Source organism: Eublepharis macularius, chromosome 7, assembly GCF_028583425.1.
Source record: "Eublepharis macularius isolate TG4126 chromosome 7, MPM_Emac_v1.0, whole genome shotgun sequence".
In the NCBI taxonomy this organism is placed as follows: Eukaryota; Metazoa; Chordata; class Lepidosauria; order Squamata; family Eublepharidae; genus Eublepharis; species Eublepharis macularius.
In genome coordinates this window covers 111,840,040-111,861,888 of record NC_072796.1, presented here as the reverse complement: position 1 = coordinate 111,861,888, position 21,849 = coordinate 111,840,040, and the positions used below count along the sequence as shown (strand labels likewise).

Sequence of the window (21,849 nt, the reverse complement as noted above, 5' to 3'; positions counted from 1 at the left end):
GTTGGGGTGGATCCTGGAGGTGACATGGTTTGGGGAGGCGAGGGGACCCCCCCAGGACAATGACATTAGAGTCCACCCTCCAAAGCAGCCATTTTCTCCATAAGAACTGATCTCTGTCATCTGGAGATCAATTGTAATTCTGGGACATCTTCAGGCACCACCTGGAGGTTGACAACCACAGGAAGTAGCAATGTCTTAGATAATAGCTCAAAGACATAGCATGTGCCAAAATGGGAAAGACAACTGGAGGCATGAGAACGAAATTCAGTGCCCGAAGATTTCCATTTGTTGATTATATTTGGTCTGGATATATTCTGAAATATTTTTTTTTGTTTTTATGAGGGTTTTTTTGGCAGTTTCATGTGAACTGCCTGTGGGCACTTTGGGTAACGTGGTCTATAAATATTTTAATTAATAAATATATTTTTCACTAGCTTTGACTCTGGTCCCCCAAACCCTTTATGTTAACCATATAATGCACCTTAGTCCCTTGCTCTCACACTGAGACCCATCAAAGGGCTTAGGGCTGCCAGGTTCCCTCTGGTGGCTGAGGATTTCCTGCTGCAGGCAGGGGCTTCTCACTACCACTCAGCTAGGTGGTGGGAGGAAAACGGCAGGAAAATGAGCAGGGTCCCGACATGCTGACATCTCTCCTTGTGTACCTGGAAGTGACATCAGTGTGTCGCTGGGGATACTCTAGCATTTGGGAAAAATCTAGCACTGACAAAAACTGGTGATGCACTGATGACACTTCTGGGCACACAGGGAGTAATATGAGCATGTTGCTGGCTATGTCATTATGTCACCAGCAAGCCCCCCTCCCAAGTAAGTCTCCTGCCAGTTGCCAACCTTGTTCTAGCAACTCTAAAATAGCAGTTTGCCCCCCTCCCTGCAGTGTAAACAGGAAGCGGGACTTTAGCAGAACCCTTCCTTCATATTCTTATTTTTGAGCACAAAGAAAGATGAAGGGAAATGATAGTAGAACCCCCCCCCCTCGAAGACTGTAAGATCAAGTATATAGAAAGAGCCAATGATGCTTCCTCTTGACCCCTATCCTAACATGAAAATATGCCTTTCTGAAAACTTAGTTGCTGATCCCAGCTATAAGTATTAGCTGCATCAAAAGATACCATAACAGTTTCCAGATCATGAAGACTACTGCATGAATCCATCTATCCTGACTTAATCTGCTGGAAAGTTTCAAGATTTCACCTAATAATTCAGAAGTACAATTGTAAGCTCAGCACTGCTTCAGTTCACACACGACTATTTCCTTAATAAGGCAGAAGTGAGGTCATCTCTACATAGGAAAATATATATTTATTTTAACGTGTGATGCATAGAATGAACTCAAAAGACTGCACAGTATGTACTCGTAATGCTAAATACACTTATACTATATATGAAATGTTAATAAACCCAGTTTTACCTACAATTAGTTTACTCTTGTACAGAAAACTGTAATGAGCAAAAATTCACAGTAGCAACACAAAAACAAAATTGCACTGAATAAACAGGGCTCCATCCTTCTATAATGAATAAATCTTGTCTAAGCTCTGTTCAATGCAAAACGGAATACACTGGCAGAATACCTTAGTGTTCAAAACACGGCTCAATAGTATGAAAGAACCACCAGAGTATGAAAGAACTACCATGCCAACAGTATGTAGGTGAGGGCTGCAGAGCAAATTCTGCTGACCTGATATTTCATAAATGAGGTTCAAATGGATTAAGAAAAGAACTTCTAGCTTATCATCTTCAAAATCTGTAATATGCTTCCCCACAGCCAATGTGTAAATTCTTCAACTCTTTCTAATGTTTCGCTTACACAGGAACACAAGGTCCTCATCTGATTTCAATGCTTTCTTAGTCAATGTAATACAAGAAACTGCAGATTCCAAAGTTTATGCAAATTGTGAAAATGAAACCCTCTTCTTTTTTTCTTCTTTTTTGGCAACCTTTTATTTTCCTAAAGTCCAACTCTTAGGTAAATGCCAATGTAGAACTCTACCATTTACTCTTATGACCGTACATGTCTTTAGTACCCTCTTAACTTTATCTTTGCACGTGAATCCTAAATTTCCTTGGGAAGATTGAACAGTTGTTTTGTGGACTTATTTGTATGCTCAAGTAAGCATTCCCAATTTCATGGGTCTTTTGACAAGTCAGACACATGATACCAGTTCACATGTTATAATTTACGCATTACACATTTGCCTGCCTGTGTAGCTATAAGACTGACAAGTAAAAAGGCCCCTGGAGCAAACCCATCATTAAATGCATTATGACAAAGCCTCCCTCCACAAGCAGAAGCTGGAAATCTTCAAGCAGCCTATGCCATTCTAATTTCTATGCTTGACTGAAAGGAAAATATGTCAGTTTTGGAGCTGTACGTTTTTTTACTGCTGGGAAAAGATTTTGATGTTTGAAACTTACTTCTATTGAAGTGTACTCTGAAATATTTTTCAAACAAAAGTATCACCACATCTGAGAAACAGGCCAACAGGAAGTATAAGACACTTGTTCATCTGTATTTCTGTGACTTTTCTCACTTGGTATTATTTGCAACAATACTTTCATGTTTCTTAGCAGTGCCAACTCCAGTAAGGATCATATATTATTATCATCATGTTGATTACATATGTTCTCCAGTTTTGCTGCCTACATATGATTAGTGTGGTTTGCACAGACCCAGTGACACAATCCAGAGCACGACATTCACACACAAAAATGTGTTTACTGTGAAACTTTGCCTTAGAAGTTTGCTTTCTTTCACAGCTTTGATCCACATGACATCAACAGTCCAGCATTTTGAAAGTCTGCTAACCATTTAGCATTACGAAAATCACTTTCACACTACATAGCTACTGAGAGATAGAGTATTTGCACAAAAAAAAACCCTCATTGAATTTTAGCAAAAGGGAAAAAAGCTTTTCAAACAATGTCCTTAGTATATTTATTATTTAAATTGTTGCTCTCCCACACAGACTTTTGAAGTGTCTGGATGAATGTGAAAACTTGCAGCAAAAAGATGTTGCCAATATGTTCTTTAAAGGGAAAACACTGAATTAAAATACTTTTAACAAAACTCAGGTTTTATAGATCAACATTACACTAGCTATAGGAAGACAGTCATCCTTTGTCTATCTTCCAGAGTGGCAATGATGCTGAGAGATTGCATTTAACCGCTCGATCACACATAGTGCTCCTACCCTTTGTGTGTGTGTTCAAATTAATTTTTGCACAGGGACCAATATGAAGAGTTCCCAATATGCAGAGCCTTTGCTTATGTGATCTTGAGTTTTGATGTATGTCTATCCTGATAAGGCCTACGTGCAAATGTAGACATTTAAACTGAGCTTGTAAACTGCAGGTAGGGCGAACTGATGCAACGCAATTCTAATCCTCAACCACATAGGCAGTATGAATGATCCTATGAAACTTTCTTCTGAAATAAAATTTCCTATTGTGAAAGATTTTTTTAAAAAGTACTTACTGATAAATATCTTTTCTCAGCACAACTCTACTAAGAGGATTGTCAGCCTGCGGAGCCATAGACACAGAACCAATTCTAAGGACCAAAGTATCTTCTTTGTTAGCTGAAATTACAATAAGAAACAGTGATGGAGGTATATATCTGTGCAAAAAGAAATGCTGATTAAGGTATCACATGATGAAGTGTTGTCACTTTTTAACACAGCAACTTTATTTGTGCAAAGGATATCAGTAAGAGAATGCAAAAGAAAATAATACTACTTACTGGTTCCAATCCATATGGAAAACTGCCCCCTTCCTATTTTCTTTCACTCAACCACACCAAGTGTGGCCATTGCCACTTAGCAAATTAGAAGGGCATGTACTTTAGGAAAAAGAAGTCAAGTATCCTGCTTGTAGGAAGAATGAGGCAGATGAGTATTGTTGCTTTTAATGCCAGGATAAAAATACTGTTTCTTATTGAAAAAGTGGCTTTTAAAAGGTTGAAAAGATCCTTCCATAACTATGTAGGTATTTAAACGTTTGAATACATCAAACTACAAGGCAAGTAAGAATGTTAAGCAATGGCTAGCAAAATGTCTGAAACTGTGATAATAATATTCGATTTATATACCACCCTTCAGGACAACTTAATGCCCACTCAGAGCGGTTTACAAAGTATGTTATATTATCCTCATGACAATCACCCTGTAAGGTGGGTGGGGCTGAGAGAGCTCTGAGAGAGCTGTGACTGACTCAATGTCACCCAGCTAGCTTCAAGCAGAGGAATGGGGAATAAACCCTGGTTCTCCAGATTAAAGTCTTCTTGCTCTTAACCGCTACACTGAACTGGCATGCAGTGCATACAAAGGACCCTATTTACTGCAGGAACTGAGAGGCAAATGAATATATCTGTGTTCCTTGTTCATGCCAGAGAGTGACAGAATATTGTGACAATGGGACAAGTTTATTAGAATTGTTTCTAAAGATTGAAAACTTTTAGCTCCCATCAACTAGAGTGGAAGAACTGGTGCTTCAGTCATCTGCAGTAACAGCTCATATGACGTCATTGCAATAAAAAGCTAATAAATAATGCAGCATGCATTCAGAACAGGTTCTGCATTCTATGTTGTGTAACTTTTTTTTAGCTTGTGAAGGATTGTATGACATCTCAGAAGCTAACAATGTCATTTGATATATACATGCAGTCTGGCCTAGTATTCCTCACAAGCATATAACTTTGAGGATGTACGTAAGCTTTCAATCCCTTTTCCCCATCTGTGGCCACCCAGTGAGATATCCCAGACATCTTGTTTTGAAAACTAAGCTTTCAGCTACAGATGCTGAGAGTGTGGTGAGTGCTAAGTACTTTACTAAACAACATGCTCCTTGATGTGGAAAGAACAAGCAAACTTCACATGCAGCTTAGAAGAATCATGTAAATAAATATATATGTAAACTGGCTTCTGCACACCATAGAGATACAACAAGAGAAAACCATACTGAGAGTACACCAGCAATCTGGACGCACAGCTTTAATGAGCAAACCATGGTTAGTGTCAGATAATTCTATCCAATACTTATGGAGCACACAGAAAATAATTACAGAAAGAACTGCACTAAATGTTTTGTGTGGTAAACTATTTGGGAAAATAAGAATGGTTTGCTTGAAGGAGGTCTTGACTATGTGGAAAATAAAGCGAACAAAGCTTTTGTACCTTAATCAGGCCATAAAGATCATCAGTTGCAAATGCTGCGGTAGATGTTTAAGCCAACCTCAAAAAATTTTTAAAACCACAAAACTTTTATATTTATACTATGAACTTTACACAACTTGAGCTAACTTCTAGCTGGTGCTTATTGAAGTCCTGGGACTTTTGTTTATGTGCATTACAATGGGAAGGATATTAACTTTGCTTCAAAATTTTCTCAAAGGGCTCTTGATAGCAAATCCACCAAGCTAGAAATCTGATGCTACCTCTAATTCATCTCTAGGCTTTTAAAGGAAGTCTGCTAACTAAATGGAGCTCTGATCATTGTGTTTCAAGCATGCTTTCACCTATGATTAAAACAATATAATTCAGCGGTGCCCTAAAGTTACCAGTATTGTGCTGTGCATCACAGACTTTGGGAAGCAGCATTTGCAAGAATGGTAGTCCCAGGGACAGTTCTCCTATTTCAGAATTTTATGAAAATCTGAAAGGCGAATATTAGATAGCTCCTGCTACGTACAAGTCAACAGTGGAAAGAATAACCAATGAGTCCAGAAAAAAACTGTTCCCAACAGGATAGGGGCCACCACAGCTTTCTCTGTGGTGGCCCTTATCCTGTGGAATGACCTACCTGGAGAAGTCAGAAGAGCCTGAGGAAGTCAGAAGAGCCCCCACTCTCCTGGCTTTTCGTAACTGATGCAAAACTGAACTATTCAAGAAGGTTTTACTCAAATGGGAGGGCTGTATTGTAGGGAAGATGCTTCGCTAATGAGTGAGGGACCATAGACTTCATCACTATATTGCCTTACATATTATCTGCTGCTTTAAATATGTACTCCTATGAACCACCAGTACTCCATGTTGTCTAATGTTAGTCCTAGAATTGATTATGTTCTGCTTCAGTATTTTTTCTACTCTGTCTGTATTGGATTCTTGCTAATACTATGTCTTTTAAACTTGTATCTATTTCCCCTATGGTACTGTTTATGAAATGTCATTGATACTGATTGTAGTAATCTCATACTGTAATCCGCCTTCAGCCTCAGTGAGAAAGGCGGACTATAAATGACATAAGTAAGTAAATAAATAAATAAATAAATAAAATTGGTACATTAATTATCCATTAAAACATTGGATCTCAAGTAGAACTACCAGAATAGAGCTCTCTGTCTTCCCTCCTCCCACTGCAGCCCACTGCAGAGGATGGACAGGGAACAGTGTTGGACATTATATGTAGAGTCTGTAATGGAGAGGAAAAGAACTGAAAATCACTTCCTCCTTCTCTGCTAGCAGGTGTCCTTCCTGCTAGCAGAAAATGAGGTTTGGATTCAACTCATTGGCTTTAGATATTTAGCCAAGAAAACAATTTCCTTTCTGAAGATAACATCAGATGAATATATTGTATGAAAGCACACCATACCTTCTATATTATGCTGCGTTTCTTCCATGTGGGGAAAGAATATTCTGATTACCCCAGTGTTGATATAAATTAGTGGCAAGTTGCGAGATGTGAGTATATGAGTCCTTGTAGGCTGGCCTGGTGATTTTCTTTTCTCTTTTGGACTCCGTGGCAATTTTGCTTGAAATATACTTGCAATTGCATTGAGAAAAGGAAAGCAGAGGACAACATCAAATGCCTGAGCTGAAAGAAGGATCTCATGGAGGAAATGAGGAGAACCGTCAGTGAAACTCTCAGATAATTTATGCAAGATTCTCCGTTCATTTCTTGAAATCAATTTGTGACGGACGTTTTTGGTGACTGCCTTTGTATAAGTCAGGGAGAGAAATCCGTGCTGTTGATGAGAACCATCCAAAAGTTTTGCAGTTGTCTATGCCAAGAAATGGACATAAATCAGAAAAAAGATTTTATTTTATAAGAACCTTTGTCAATTAACCATTATTATTATTTCTTTTTATATTTTTACTTCTTTTCAGCCCTCTGTTTTTCCAAAGAAATAATGTCTATGACTATGTGGGAACTGATTAGGTTTCCTTACAAACTGAATCAAATTTGATTTTTCATAGTACTGATTTGCTTCAGATCTCTGACATATAACTAAAACAGTCTGTGCTTCCATAAGGAATTGTTCTAATATACAGTAAGTACATCAATAATAATAATAAAGATTAAAAAGGAGCATTGAGAGGGCTGTTTTTGAAGAGGATAGGCAGGCAAGTATTAAGACTTGGCCCTTAATACCTGACCCTTGTACTTTAACTATTTAGTTTTAAAAGACAATTTAAAAAACTCTGTATTTATTTTGGCAGAATAATGTAAAGTATGTTAAAATCAACTTGGGAATGAGACTCAGTTGGTCTCCACTAGATTCACACTGAATCCAAATGCAACTCAAATCCTGTAGAAATCAACAGAGTGCAACCATGAAGGGCAACTTAGATTAAAGTGTTGGAGCACCTCTCCAACAGGCTGAAGAGTCAGGTACTTTTCAGTTTAGAGAAGAAACAACCAGACCGGGGAAATGGGGATGGGGGACAGGGACTAATAGAAGTTTATAAAGTTGTGCATGGGGAGAAGAAAGTGGATAGCAAGAGCTTTTTCTCCCTTTCCCATAATATTATAATATGGGTGCATCCAATGAAATTGATGGGCAATACAACAGTCAACATGTTTAGGACAGTCAAAAGAAAATATTTCTTTATTCAACAAGTAATTAAATTGTGGAATTCACTGTCCAGCAATGGCCATGAGCATGGATGGCTTTAAAAGGGTGGTAGGTTCATGGAGGCTAAGTTCATCAATAACTACTAGTCATGGCGAGTAAAAGGAGCCTCCCTATACAGCTGCAGTGAACATCTGTATACCAGTGCTAGGAGGCACCATCAGGGAAGCCCTTGGCTATTGTGCCCTTTTTATTGGCCCTCCAGGACAACTGGATGCCCACTGTGTGAGACAGGACTAGATGCACCACTGGTCCAACCCAGCAGGGCTCTTTTGTTCTTATGTTCAGCAGCAGAACTCACACTGAATTGTACTTTCTAAGTGCAACTGAAAGCTCCACAGGAGCTTTGGCTCATGTATGAGGCTTCTGTCCATATGAATTTTCCCATCCACTTCCATGACAGCTGCAGCACAACTCACATAAAAGAGATGAGTAAGCAGAACTTCCCCTGACTGAAATTAATGGAGAAGACAGTTTCAGATGTTTTTTGCAAAAGCAACACAGCTCCCACATGTCCAAGGGGCCACTGCTTCATGGCACATTTAACTTTTCCAATTAAAACATATGTATCATTTGAATTTAACTAACTGCATAATTGCTTTTTCAACATTTCCAAATTGTGATGTTCAGAAACACTTCTTTATTATTTAGCTACATTTTAAACTTATTTTATGAAAATGGAAATATGTAGGACTTAGCAACTTGCAATATATAGCAACTTATTAGTAAATTAGCTTCATTTGAGTTAGAATAAAATAACTGACATATGTAGCAGCAATAACTTTACATGTATATATTCCTGATGTAAAAATAAAATCAATCAATAACAGAACTTCCAGTAACATTAAAATAAAACAAGCCATCAGAACTGGTTCTTTAGCTGATAGTGTCCATTTGTTACTTGCCAGGGAGAAATCTCAGCACTATATGAACTTTTAGCTTCTTTCATCCCTGTGTAGAGATAGGGAAAGAAAGTAACTTTTTCTTAACTTACTCCAATGGGAAAAAATGGAGAGCACTAGGAAAAAATAAAATAAATAACATAGTAAAGCTGGATTTACTTAGATTTCCCCTGTACAGAAATTGGATGGACTGTCTTCCACCCTAGGATTGACACGGAGTGATTTCTCCTTGAAAAATACCAAGTGAACAACCACAGATTTAAAAATATCAAGGAGCGTAACACCTGTAAATCCTTTGTTGGGGGTTGTCTGAGATATATGTTCCTTTAGCAACATGCTTACTATAATAATTACGAATAGGACACAGATTATTTTAACTGTTATTTAGTAGCAATGCCAACATTTGTGCTAGTGAAACAACAATAACACAGGAACATCTGATATTGTCCTGGTACAGTTAGCATGGGCAGTCCTCAATTTTTTTTTGTATATGATTAGCTTCAAGCACGCAAATGCACACCTTCATTCTGAAGGGCCATGTATATTTTCAACACATGTTCTCAGTGTTCTTCCAGTGCTACGCCAACCAACCTTGTGAATTCAGAATATAATTATTATCAGTACACTTGGAAAATAAAAAGGAGGAGGGGGAAAAGCTTTTAGACAAGCAGTTCCTACCATCACCACCCTCATAAATATTGAATGCTAATGGAAGTTCTGCAGTTAACATATTATATTGATTTCTTACAGAGGGAAAGAAGCCCGAGAAGGTACTGAAAGGGTCCTGCTTGCTGACGGGTCGAACCAACAATGTACGTCTGTTCAGCTTGTCAGTACAGGAAAGGAAGACACCTCCACATTTCCCAAGAGACCAAGAGTCTTCCCCAAAGCTTGAGATGATACAGGCAAAAAAAAAAAAAAAAGCAAAACACAAACACAAAGCCATAAGGAAGGGAAAAAAATCAAGTATTTTGAATTAAACTGAATTGCGCCAGGATCATCAGAGTGTAATGTAGATTTTGACAATCCTCAGGTATCACAAACCAGTAAGACTGAAAAGGAAAAATCATGATCTAAAAAATACTTGCAAATATTTAATTGGAAGCAGCAATGCAGCAGGACATCAAAAAGTATTAAGTATCAAGAATTAAAATAAAACAATTAACTATAGTTCAATTTGCTTTTTCATTAAAAACAAGAAGCTATATTAGAATAGAAGGAGACAGACTGCAAGAACCAAGGAACGAAAAACAAAATCACTATTTAAAAATCTTTTCCACGAAAACAAATTGTTATCAAAAGTTCCCATGGTAGTTTGAACTATAATTCTTGCAGTCATTCTCTCTTCTATATGATAACAAAGTAATATTTAGGTTTTAGAATAGTTATTTGGTTAAATGGCTTATTCTACAACAGAAATCTCACCACAAGCTTTTCTTTGCATTGTAGAAATATGCCTTCAAAAACTCCACATTGCCAGCCTTCTCCTGGTCTGGAAAACACAATGTTTACCTTATCTATTCTCTGCAATTGATCAGAGTCCACACATTTCAACCATGTGAATATTAAAAAAAATGGGTAACATAAATACAGACTGAGCCAGCTGGCAGATGAACTCATCAGAAGTGACAAAGAAGAAGAAAGAAGCCAATAATGAAGTAAAGAGGACTAGGTCTATATAGGATTTCTCAAATCAGGCCTTTAAATATGGATATGGAGTCCCAAGCAGAGTAATACTCTTTAAAAACCATTGAATTCCATGGACTTAGAACGGTGTAACACTGCTTAGGATTGCGCAAAAGATCTAAACGCGCAGAACACATGGAGGCAGGGGGAGTGTTTTGCTGATTAAAATAAAGTCATCAGAACTCATGGGAGTGTTCCAAGATGTTTGCTGCTTGCTGTTACTGAAGTTCGTGGACAGACACTTCAGAAGCATTTCCACACACAAGCCTGCATTGGCTTCTGAAAAGAAAGGCATGTCCTAGCTATCTACCTAGCCACAACAATGATAAAACCATATTGGCACATTAAGAGTTCTGTTCTTTGGGGTCCAAAACAGATGAAACTTCATTTAATGACTTTTCTAGTCTAAACAACATTGAAAGTTTAACCACCTTCATGTTCCTGTCCAGCAATAACCTGGTTTGATTCCTTTTATATAACGTACATCTTGCATGCAATACTATTCAATACTTTAATTTGTAATTAGGTGTAGACCTACAATTTAACCTGGAACAGTGACACAGAGGAACAGAGTTAAACACTCTCTCCCCTGTGTGGTGGCCCTTTTTGGAATAACACCTCCTGCCCTGGCAGTTAATTTAAGGTTAAAAAAAAAACTGTAAGTGCTTAATCGATGTTAAAATGGTAGATCAGCTGAATCCAAGAAAGAAAGAGTTGGCAAGCCAGGTGCAGATGAGAATACAAGGAAGCATCCTATATTACTGGGTTTTTGGAATCTCTGGAAAGATGAGCTTTTAAGATATTTTTAGGGAGTGAATTTTGATTTACTGATGCTCTAGTTTGTTGTACTGGTCTGACCTTCTGCTGTAGATAAAAGGTAATACCATTATGATGGCTAGGATTGTCTTATATTGGTTTTATTATAGTTTGTATTAACATTATAATCTATCTTGATCAGAAGAAAATGGTTTAAAAATGCTGAAACAAAAAATAAAAATAATGACTTTTTAGTAAACCATGGCTCGGGTCAGATGTGAAATAAATTCATGGTTTAACTAAGTAACAATGGTTAGTTGATCATCCAAATGCAGGCCAAACCACTAGCTACTTCAAAACCAGTATGTAAAACCAGAATCTGAAGTTCATTTATTAACTACTATTTGTCTTGGTATTTTGTAGGTCACTTGCTAAGACTTTTCTTGAGACAATGCACCTGACATGTAGTTGGTAGGTAATGTTTTCAGGGAGAAAAAAAATCAACTGTGGAATATAAGAAGATCCAGGAAAAGGAGTGGGCAGTTTACACAGGCAGTTGTTGCTTCAAGAGTCTACTCTAGTACAGAGCAGAACTTGCATTTTCGGGTAGGTGCATTTTGATGGAATAAGGAATCTGGTCTATGCAAGAAAGGTGAGGGAAAAGGTCAAATACACTGAAACCAATTTCTGTTAAGGCAAACCAGAATTGACTAATTATCCACACACACACGTCACAGTTTAAACAAGAGATGGCTTTCTATGACATGTGACAGTTGGAATAAGAGATGATGTCATGCAACAGCTGAAATAAGAGATGACTTTGTGTGACAGCATGCTAGTGGTCTGATTAAAACAACATCTTTTTGTTTTAACTTACGATATGTATTTATCTTGTGTATTTATCTCTTCAAAATATGAATGTTACCTAGAAAATGAATAAATAAGATCTTTTAATTACCTGTTTCTGTAGTGGTCAATATTGAAGCTTTCTATTTTACATTTCACTTTAGTGTAGACATCTTGTACATCTACTGAGGCGCTGAGATCTTCTAATTCACTAACAACGCAAATCTCTGCAATTCCAATGAACATTTGCTATGAGATCCAACCCTTAAGAAAGTTCCACAAACAATGCATAGTTCTGAGGAAGCTTAAGTACAACATTTTGACCTGAATCTCAAGTTGCTCTATCATAAAGGAAAAACTTCTAAAATAGCTACTGCAGTAAAAGGGACCCCACAAAAGAATGGGATACGGACTGAACATTTATATGCCCCAACTGCATTAAGCATATAATTTTTCCTCCAGTTCAGCATGGGCAATAGGTACATACACTAGCTAAATGAAAAACTTTACACACTCCTCACCCCAACCATCAATGGGCTACTATCTATGTACAGCAGGAAAAGTCTTTGGAAATTCTCTTTGATCAAGTGTTTTGGAGCAGAACACAGGGAACTGGATCCTGTCTCCCCCTGCCATTATCAAGGGCTACAGCAGGACCACAGCATCTTGTTGCTATGCAAATCAAAATGACTGCATCATCAACAGTCTCTGATGCATAACTCCACTCCATGGTTTTTGTTTGTTTTATTAGTATATGCGTAATTTTTTAGCTTTGTTTTTAAGTATATAAAACTTTTAATTAAAAAAATGAGTGCATCATAATCAGTCTCTGAGGCATAACTCCACTCCATTTAAAACAGAGACATATACAAACCAACTATACATATTCAGTCATCAAACATCCAGATGTTGAGCAGCACACTGACAAACAGCCATGTTTTGCAGAGCAAGGCAAGGACTTAGACATGGGTACTCTGGAGACGAAGGAGAGTTCACTGGTGTTTTAGGCTTTTTAGGACTATCCATTTTATTGGATAAATCCAGATGATTTAAAATCTTAAATTGTAAGCAGCCAGGCAAAATTCAAAACAATTTTTTTTTAAAAGTAATATATGTAATACCTGTGCCTTTACTTTCTGGGTCTGGAGCAAACAACTTTACTGTGAGCTTTGGCAACATCCATTGCATCCATAAGCTAACACGTCCACTTGCTATGCCAATATTGCTTGTTGTTTGCTCTAAGGTAACAGAGTCTGAAAATGGAGAATCATCGCCACCTTGAAGAGATTCACCCTGTAAAGAAAAAAAAGCATAAAGTAACATGCACAAAAACTAGTTGCAATCTTTGCTATTATTCAGAAAGATTAATACACTAAACATGTAACACAGTAAGTGTGCACATATAAAATGAAAAATATTCAGGGATTTGATCCTGATAAAGTTTTTCTAAGACGCTCATCAGCTGAAAGTCCTGAGTACAACATTGTGGGTAATTTCCTTTCCTAGTACTTATCACTATGCCCTACCCACAAGACAAATTCATTTTGGTAGGAGTAGACAGGACATCAAATTCTCTCTTTTTGCCTAAAACTGGTACAACAAGGCCTCTAACTTGAGAAGATGGTGATCATAATGATCTTATATGACATATGAGACAGAAAGACCATTATAAAAGCAAACTTGTTTCATGGTAAAATATCGAACCCAACAATATTCATAGGGTTGCCAGCTCCAGGTTGGAAATTATGTTCATGATCATATTTCATAGAAAATACATATCGAGGTCATAGAAAGATTTCATATTTATTAACTGGTTTTCTTAAAATATTTTGTATGCCACTTTTCACCATTTCAAACTTCAGTTCTAGCTGCATAACTCATTTCCAGCTGAAATATTTTTTGCATAATTTTCAGAAGTTGTAGGTCTCTTTGCAATATACGAATGTTAAAATGATTCCCAAAACCTGTGTGAAAATAAAGGAAGAAGCATGGTTCAATGGCGGATCATCTGCTTTGTATGTAAAAGATTGCAGAGTCAATCCCTAGCATCTCTTGTGAAAAGTATTGGGTAGTAGGTGATGTAAAATACTTCTACCTGGGACTTGAAAGAGATATTATTAGAGTAGACAATAATGGTCTGACTGAGTATAAAACAACTTCATATGCAATGTTGAAATGTTTCAAACTGATGGAGCTGGATTGTACCAGTTTGTGGTGCCTGCCAATAAAAGAAGCTCTTCTGACATGCAGATGTTGGTGGAACACTAGTTGCATCAGAGGAATGCACTGGCATTTTAATTTATCTCACATGGTTTAGTCAGTTCTCTGTTAATTAGTTCTGCCATTTGAGAGGTATAAATCAATTTTACCCATTTTATAAAATTTTCACCAAAATCCGTATCCTCCAAGACTTTAAACAAAAAAGGTCCAGTTCAAAAGCCCGCTCTGCATCTAAGAAGATCAAATCAGCTTGTTTTTCATTATGTTTTTCCAAATATTCCAAAATATCTAACACAGTTCTAACATTATCCATCAATTGCCTTTTAGGTAAAAATCCACTTTGGTCTTCTTGAATCAATTCTTGAAGAATTATTTTAAGTCTTTCAGCTAATATCATTGTGAACAACCTGCAATCATTATTCAATAATGATATTGGTCTACAATTTCTTGTCAATGTCAGGTCTTGTCCATCTTTGGGTATTAATGTTATATTAGCCTCCTTCCATGTCTCAGGCATATTTCTTCCCTGCATTGTATTTTGTAAAGGTTGTAAAAGTTCACCTTCAAAGCACTTATAGTAAGGCCATCTGATCCAGGGGCCTTTCTTGATTTAATATTTTTGATGGTTTCCACCACTTCTCTTATTGTTATAGGTCCATTCATAACTTGTATTTGTTGTTCCGTGAGCCTGGATAAATTTTGTTTACTAATATATTAGTCTATTTTTTCAATGGTATACCGTAACTCTTATATAAATTGGAATAATACTGATAAAAAGGTTTTTGTATAGTCACACTATCCGTTAATACAATATCTCCCTCTTGTATTTTCAATATCATTTTCTTTTCTCTTTTTTTTGCAATTTATAGGCCAACCATTTCCCTTATTTATTTGAGAATTCAAAGTTTCATTGTTTTACATTGTTCAATTTTATTTTCATTTTTAGGGATGTGTTTTGGGCTTCCAATTCGAGTTTTTTTACCCAAATTGGGCCCGGTTTTTTTACCCAAATTGGGCCCGGGAGGAGGGGGTTATGGTAAGTGCCCTTATTTAAATTAATTTTAAAAAAAATTAATTTCTTTTTACAGTGTTCAACAATTGTTTCATTTTGTAATAATACTTTGTTTAATCTCCATCTAAAAATGCTGGATTTTCTTTTATAAACCACAGTCACAGGATTATTATCTGAGATAGTCTTTAATAAAATCTTTGATAAAATCTTTATTTTAGATACCTTGGTAGCTAAGTCTCTTGATGTCCGCCCTGAGCCTGCGAAAGCGGGGAGGGCGGAATATAAATATAATAAATTAAATTAAATTAAATTAAATGTCAAAATCATGTCTATTCTTGAAAAGATCTTTGTCTTTCTGAAAAATGTATATATTCTCTTGAATTACCATTTTTCTGTCTCTATAAATTCAACCAACCCCAAATTGTCTATTAAATCAAAGAAAAAATTTGATAGTTTACCTTGAAGCATTTTAATGCTCTTCTCTGAACTCCTATACATTTATGGGAAGATCTCTTGTCATTTATTTGCTTTACTTCTCTAGATATTTGCTTTATAAGATTTCCCAATTTTTTTTATTTCCTGTCATTTCCTCTTTTACTTTAACACGCCTTTCATTCATTCTTTTTTCAAAAGCTTCTATCTTCTATCTTGTTTCCAAAATCTTCCATCTTATTTCCTATTTGTTCAAACAATTTCTGAATCAAGTCCAGTGAAGCTATTTTTCTATAGGTAGGTCTATCAAGCCCCTCCTGGATTTTAATGGTATTTGCCATTGTGGGATGGAGACCAAGAAGAAATCATACAAACTTATGAGTCTTTACAAATCAGATACTTTCACTTTTCATTGTCCACAACTTGAACCATGTCACCATTGCAACAGAAGTCACAGTCTGAATCATTATCTCATCTTTTGTTGTGCAAAATCCTCCAATTAAGTAGAGTCATTTAGGATAAACAAAAAATAATCCCAATGGTGGTCTGTTCTTTTTAGCTAGTAACTTTGCCACATATGCACTTTCATCGAAAATAAGATCTAAAAAAATTAGAAGATAATTGTCCCCTTTTCCGTTTCAGAAGTGTCTTATATTTTCTCTTAATTAAACTTTTTGCCAAATGTTCTTAAGTCCATAAATCCTTCAGATACCTTTTTATTTTTATAATCCCAAAAAAGGCTTATCTCTCTGTAAGGAATCGTGTCTTTGTCTTGGAGAAAATCTCTCTCTCTCTCTATAAAGTAATATTTCCATACATCTTTAAGAAATGAGAGTGATCAGACTTAGTGTCCATATAAAGGCTACATCACAGCGGTGAGGGACTCTGGGTTGCTCAACTCAGTAGCTGGTTGCAGAAACCTCCATTTCTGCAGTTAACTCATGAGGAGCAGCCATCAGGAGTGCAAATGGTTTATCTCATGATCTCCCTTTGATCCAGGAAGATTTCACCAGCTGGAATCTCCTTCTCTACTGGTGTTTCTGACTGAAATGTTTCTCCACTTCTCAGGGATGTCAGCCTGCCACAATTCCTCACTGAAAGCCCCTAGGCAATGTGCTTTAGAAAAGAAATGCCTGTACTGCCAAGGGCTGACCTGTACAAGTCTGGATTGCAGGGAGAGATGCCTGATTCTCCAAGAGGCTGGTGACAGCAAGAGGCCTTTCAAGGAGCACTGCCCCCACAGGTGCCTCATGTAGGAGCTGGCACTGGGAAGGGGCCTGCTGCTGAGGCTCCCCCTCCTCCAGTTGTTGAGACCCAGAAGCAGGAGGAGGATCAGCATAAGGTGTCCTTTGGGGTGCACTTGGGGGATGTGAGTCTTCTGATCCTTGAGCTCACCCCAGGAACCTGAAGGATGCTGGAGGAACTGGAGGAGAGGCTCACCACTGGTGAGCTTTCCCTAGTTTCCTCTGAGGCCACCACCTGGCCTTTGATGGAGAGGCAGGAGAAGAGCAGGGAGGCAGAAGAGGAAGAGATGGAAGAAGTGCCCCAAAGGGCGCTGTCCTCTCACAACCATCTCTGGTGCCTTCACCCCCTCCCAGGTCTCCTGTAGGGAAGGGATGCCAAGCGTTTCTGGTGATGTTTGGTGGGGGTGGCACTAATGTGCCAGGAGGAGGGAACATGAGGGCAGGGAAGGGGATCATTCACCTCATTGGTGAGATGATAGCTCTAGATGGACATTCCTTTTCCATGGTTGAGGGTGACGGCTTCCACAGGCTGCTCCAAGAAGTCTGCCTTTCATACACACACCCTGCTTACACCACACTGAGCAGGATCATAGTGCCCTCCCTTTAAGGGTCTGCCAAGGATTGTGAAGAAACATTCTCCCACGATGCTGGGAAAGAGCACACTTCACATTGGACATCTGGACCTGCCCTCTGTCACAGCATATGTAACTCTAACTGACTGAGCACTAGTGACAACTCTATGGACCTCCTGGAAGGGGGTGGGTGGGAAAACCAGGGTCAGATGGAGGAATGCCAGCTACCATAAAGCTGTGCTCCATACTGGGGTTCTCGATGAGGAATACATGGCAGACAATATCTCTGCTGCCATTGAGAAACACTTAGTGCAGTGTATAGGCAGGGATGTCACCATGGGATACCTGATCTATTGCGCCCAAAACATCTGGGCAGCACATGTGGGCCTCACTGACATTTACTGCATGGGCCACAAACTTCACCTTGTAGTGAGGGATGGGTTAGGTCTGGCTTCTTCAGAGTCCCAGACACTGTGACTCCTGAGTTCCAGTTTCATCATGAGATGCCAGCACATCACAGGCCACTTCTCGCACAGTGTGAAAGCTACTTGCCAACTGCACCAGAAGCAGGTCCTAGCAGTTGTGCTGGAACATCGCCTGATCAGGGATGTTTGCACTCACTGAAACTCCACCTATGCCATGCTTGAGCATTTGCTGGAGCGGCAGGTCACCCTCATTATGTGGCTCTCGGAGAGTGACACGGGGAGGGGAGAGAGTCAGTTCAGCCAAGAGAATTGGCTGACCAGTTCCCAAATGGTGGGTGTCCATAGGCTCGTTAAAGCTTCACCGTCACAGACTTTCTTGCTCAGCTTGCATTGGGACTGGTTTTGGCCAGATGCTGCCCCTTGTGTTTGATTAAGGATATCTTTGCCCTGGAAAGTCTTGGAATCTCCCCTCCCCAAAGGAAACAACAGAGAATGGCTGGGGGCCCCTTGTTTGGGAACCCATAGAATTGGACTCTTGGGTCCAATTTTCTTGAAATTTGGAGGGGCAGATCTTTAGTGGACAGGAAATACTAGGTTCTCTGCAATTTTGGTGGTGTTTGCTTGAAAAATGTGCCCCCTCAGCCTCCCAGATAGGTTATTCTATAGTGAATAATGTGCTGAATATATTCAGATTCCCATATAAAAATGAATCTGAATACTAAATTGATATTTTTGGACTGAATATCAGGAATACCAAATATTTATGGTATTTCTGTTCCTGGATCCAAATAATGTAATTTTTTTTTGTGGCACACCTCTAATGTAGATGTTTCTAGAAGCAGTGCTTTAAACTCTTTTAGGAGATGGGGCTTTTTTAGTACTTGAACAGAGTTGGCTTGGCTGGGTCAAGAATAAATATAAAGTAAGAGAAATTCTCAATTTTTAAGTGCTCAAAAGAACACCAAGGTAAAAACAACATGGGACAACTTGGCTTATTTAGGGAGAAAACTCTGAGCACACTATAGCCAGAATTGCTGCTGTTTTTAAACCTATAAAACAACATAACAATATCAGTGACTCCTCATGTCCTCCCATGTCTCTGTCCCAATCATCTCACCAGTTGCCAGGCTCAGTTTGGCAACACTAGCACCACAATGTATACTAAAAAAAAATCTTTTCCAATCACCAAAATTAGACCTGTCTGAAACATAATAGTAGCAACAACCAAGTATTTAAAGTCTAATATTCCCACCCCACCCCGCCAGTTTAGACGTTTAAAAATGTATAGTTCCCACCAAAACTTTAGGAACTGTGACAAGAAACATTTTATTTCTCATGCTGTTTTATTTTGGATTTCTAAACTCTAGCATGTACAGTTAAGTAAGTTTATGCATTAATTTGCTACTCTCCATCCAGATCCATAGAAATAATGCCAAAATCTGGAAAGACTGAACTATTTTCCCACCCCTCCTCATGCCAAGCCCTTAAATATACAATTTAATTCTTTTGCCAGTTCTTGCAAATTGACCAAAACATGGAGTTTATTTTCCTTAAGAGAATTTATCTTTATTCATCATGAAGAACCAAACACATAAGGCCTTCATCCTTGGCCTGCATTAAAGCTCAGAGAAGATCAGAGTTTGGGGCAAATTACTGCTCTGCCTTATCAAAATAACTTCTGCATTTCTGTTCAATCACACGGCTTCCCCAGGGACTAAACACTTCCTCTACTGTTTGTACTTAAGTAAACAGTAACAAGTGGCCTGTTGTAGTCTGTACTACCTTTGCTCTCCCTGGACCAATGCAGGGGCGGTAAAAATGATTAACTGTTTCTAAGCCCTGGTGCTTAAGCCTCTCACTCATGTTTCAACCACCACCCAGTTTGCAATTCAAGAATCCTGATCGCTTTCTCCACACAGGAGTGCAATGCTCCCTATCAAAGTGTCAGCATGAAAAGAATTATTCACAGCTTAAAAATATAAATCATCTACAGATAGTATAAATAAATACTTCATATGCTATTTAATACAAACAATTGTTGGAGTGGGTCTTACCAACCCACCCTACCCCAAGTTCCTTAGAGCAATCTTGGTACACTTAAAAGAACTGGAAAAACCTTTCAAAAATAATCATTCTGGCCCAGTAGAATAGAAGTATTTTAACTGTGAAATGTCTAAAGTCAAAAATTCATATAAAATGTACTAGCATATTTTTATTTCACAATGATCAAGGCTTAATACAAAAATGGTAAGAGTCATATAAATACAATGGAAACAGATTTCACAGTGGTCCCCTGGTATGACAGTAATCAAAATACATCAAGGAAATGTTGCCTCAGAACACATTCCAGTAATGGTAACTTAACTAAAATATTATAAGCCCTGAGGAAATAAATTCAATTTAAGAGTAACCTACAATATTACTGAGTTTTTTAAATGTTAATCTTCTTTAAAGAACTATATTCAGATCTCGTGATTTATATAGTCTAATTTATGTTGTTCTTCCTTTCTCTAAAGATTTCTAGCGTCATCAGACTTTGAACCGCATCTGTCATCCTCTGTGTTCCCCTTCCCCTGCTGAGCTACGCTCTAACTTCCTCCACTAGTAGTGGGGCGACTCACACAGTGGGTTGCAAGGAATATCCCAGCTCCCACAGTGAATGCTGCTGAAATGGGAGGGGGATATGGCAACCCCACCAGAGGAAGTCAACAGGGGGTGATGAATGTGCCAGGACCGTGGCTGCAGCACCAAGCTGGTGGATATCGAAACCCAAAGCAGTAACATGGGATAAAGCCACTTTTTTTCATATCCTGCCTTTCCTTTAAGGATTTTAGAACAGCTTACATGGTTCTCCCTTTTGTATATCCTTACAACAAGCCTATGAGGTAGAACAGGCTGAGAGAGTGAGAGTAGCCCAAGGATACCTGGTAGGGTTGCCAGCCCCGCAGCGGAGATGGGAAATCTCACACCTCCAGCCGGCATTTTCTGCTGCTGCTCAGAGCAGAGCAGGAGAAAAATTTAAAAAATGGCTGTTGCCTGACAGTATGCATGATATCACTTCCAGGTAACCTCTCTGGGAATTGGCCAAAATTATAAGGTAAACCCACAGAGAGGTTAATAATAAACCCCCAGACTGGCATCACTTCCAAGTATATCTGGAAGTGACATCACATCATTGTCTAACCCCCATGTTCCCACCCCCCATTCATTCACTGGTTGTGAGGGCAGGCCTGGCAATCCTACTAATTGGTAAGTTTCTTGGTAAAGTGGTGATTTGAAGCTGAGTCATTACACTTAGTAGTTAGTGTCTCTAAGCGAAATCAAAAAGAGTCCAGTAGCACCTTTAAGACTAACCAATTTTATTTTAGCATAAGCTTTCGAGAATCAAGTTCTCTTCGTCAGATGCCTGATACAGAGACTGGACAAACACAGAAGAGCAGAGGGAAGAGGCAATTAGGGGGGGAGGGGGAGGGAGCAATCAAAACATTCCTTTGCTAGTATATGTAAACATCTCCTTTTGGTGTGTGTATCAGTTGGTTTCAAAGGAGTTTGCCCTGTTAGTTTGTAGAAGCCAAACAGCTAGACCATCCAATTCCAATGCAGTATGGGCCTTCGATAACCACAGCTCTCCCTGCCAGATGCATCTGACAAAGAGATCTGTGGTTCCCGAAAGCCCACGCCAGGTACCACTGAGCTCCCCCAGACCCCACCTCTGTAAAGGAAATCTGTTACCTGTGGTAATGTGATAACCATTCATAGTCCCTATTCAGTCCCAGCTTGACAGAGTCAAATTTGCATATGAATTCCAGTTCAGCAGCCTCCCGTTGGATTTTGTTTTTGAAAGGTTTCTGTTGAACTACAGTGACCTTTAAGTCTTTGATGGAATG

General features: G+C 38.5%; 1 protein-coding gene across 1 annotated transcript in view; it reads right to left on the bottom strand.

Moving 5' to 3' along the window:
- VPS13B (vacuolar protein sorting 13 homolog B) overlaps positions 1 to 21,849 on the bottom strand; it is a 553,219-nt gene that overhangs the window by 253,214 nt on the left and 278,156 nt on the right. The window contains exons 26-30 of the mRNA XM_054984385.1: positions 13,179 to 13,350; positions 12,170 to 12,284; positions 10,195 to 10,261; positions 6,607 to 7,015; positions 3,497 to 3,599 (exon numbers count right to left, since the gene is read on the bottom strand). Coding sequence (XP_054840360.1) covers positions 3,497 to 3,599; positions 6,607 to 7,015; positions 10,195 to 10,261; positions 12,170 to 12,284; positions 13,179 to 13,350 — 866 coding nt within the window. The remainder of the gene's footprint in view (positions 1 to 3,496; positions 3,600 to 6,606; positions 7,016 to 10,194; positions 10,262 to 12,169; positions 12,285 to 13,178; positions 13,351 to 21,849) is intronic.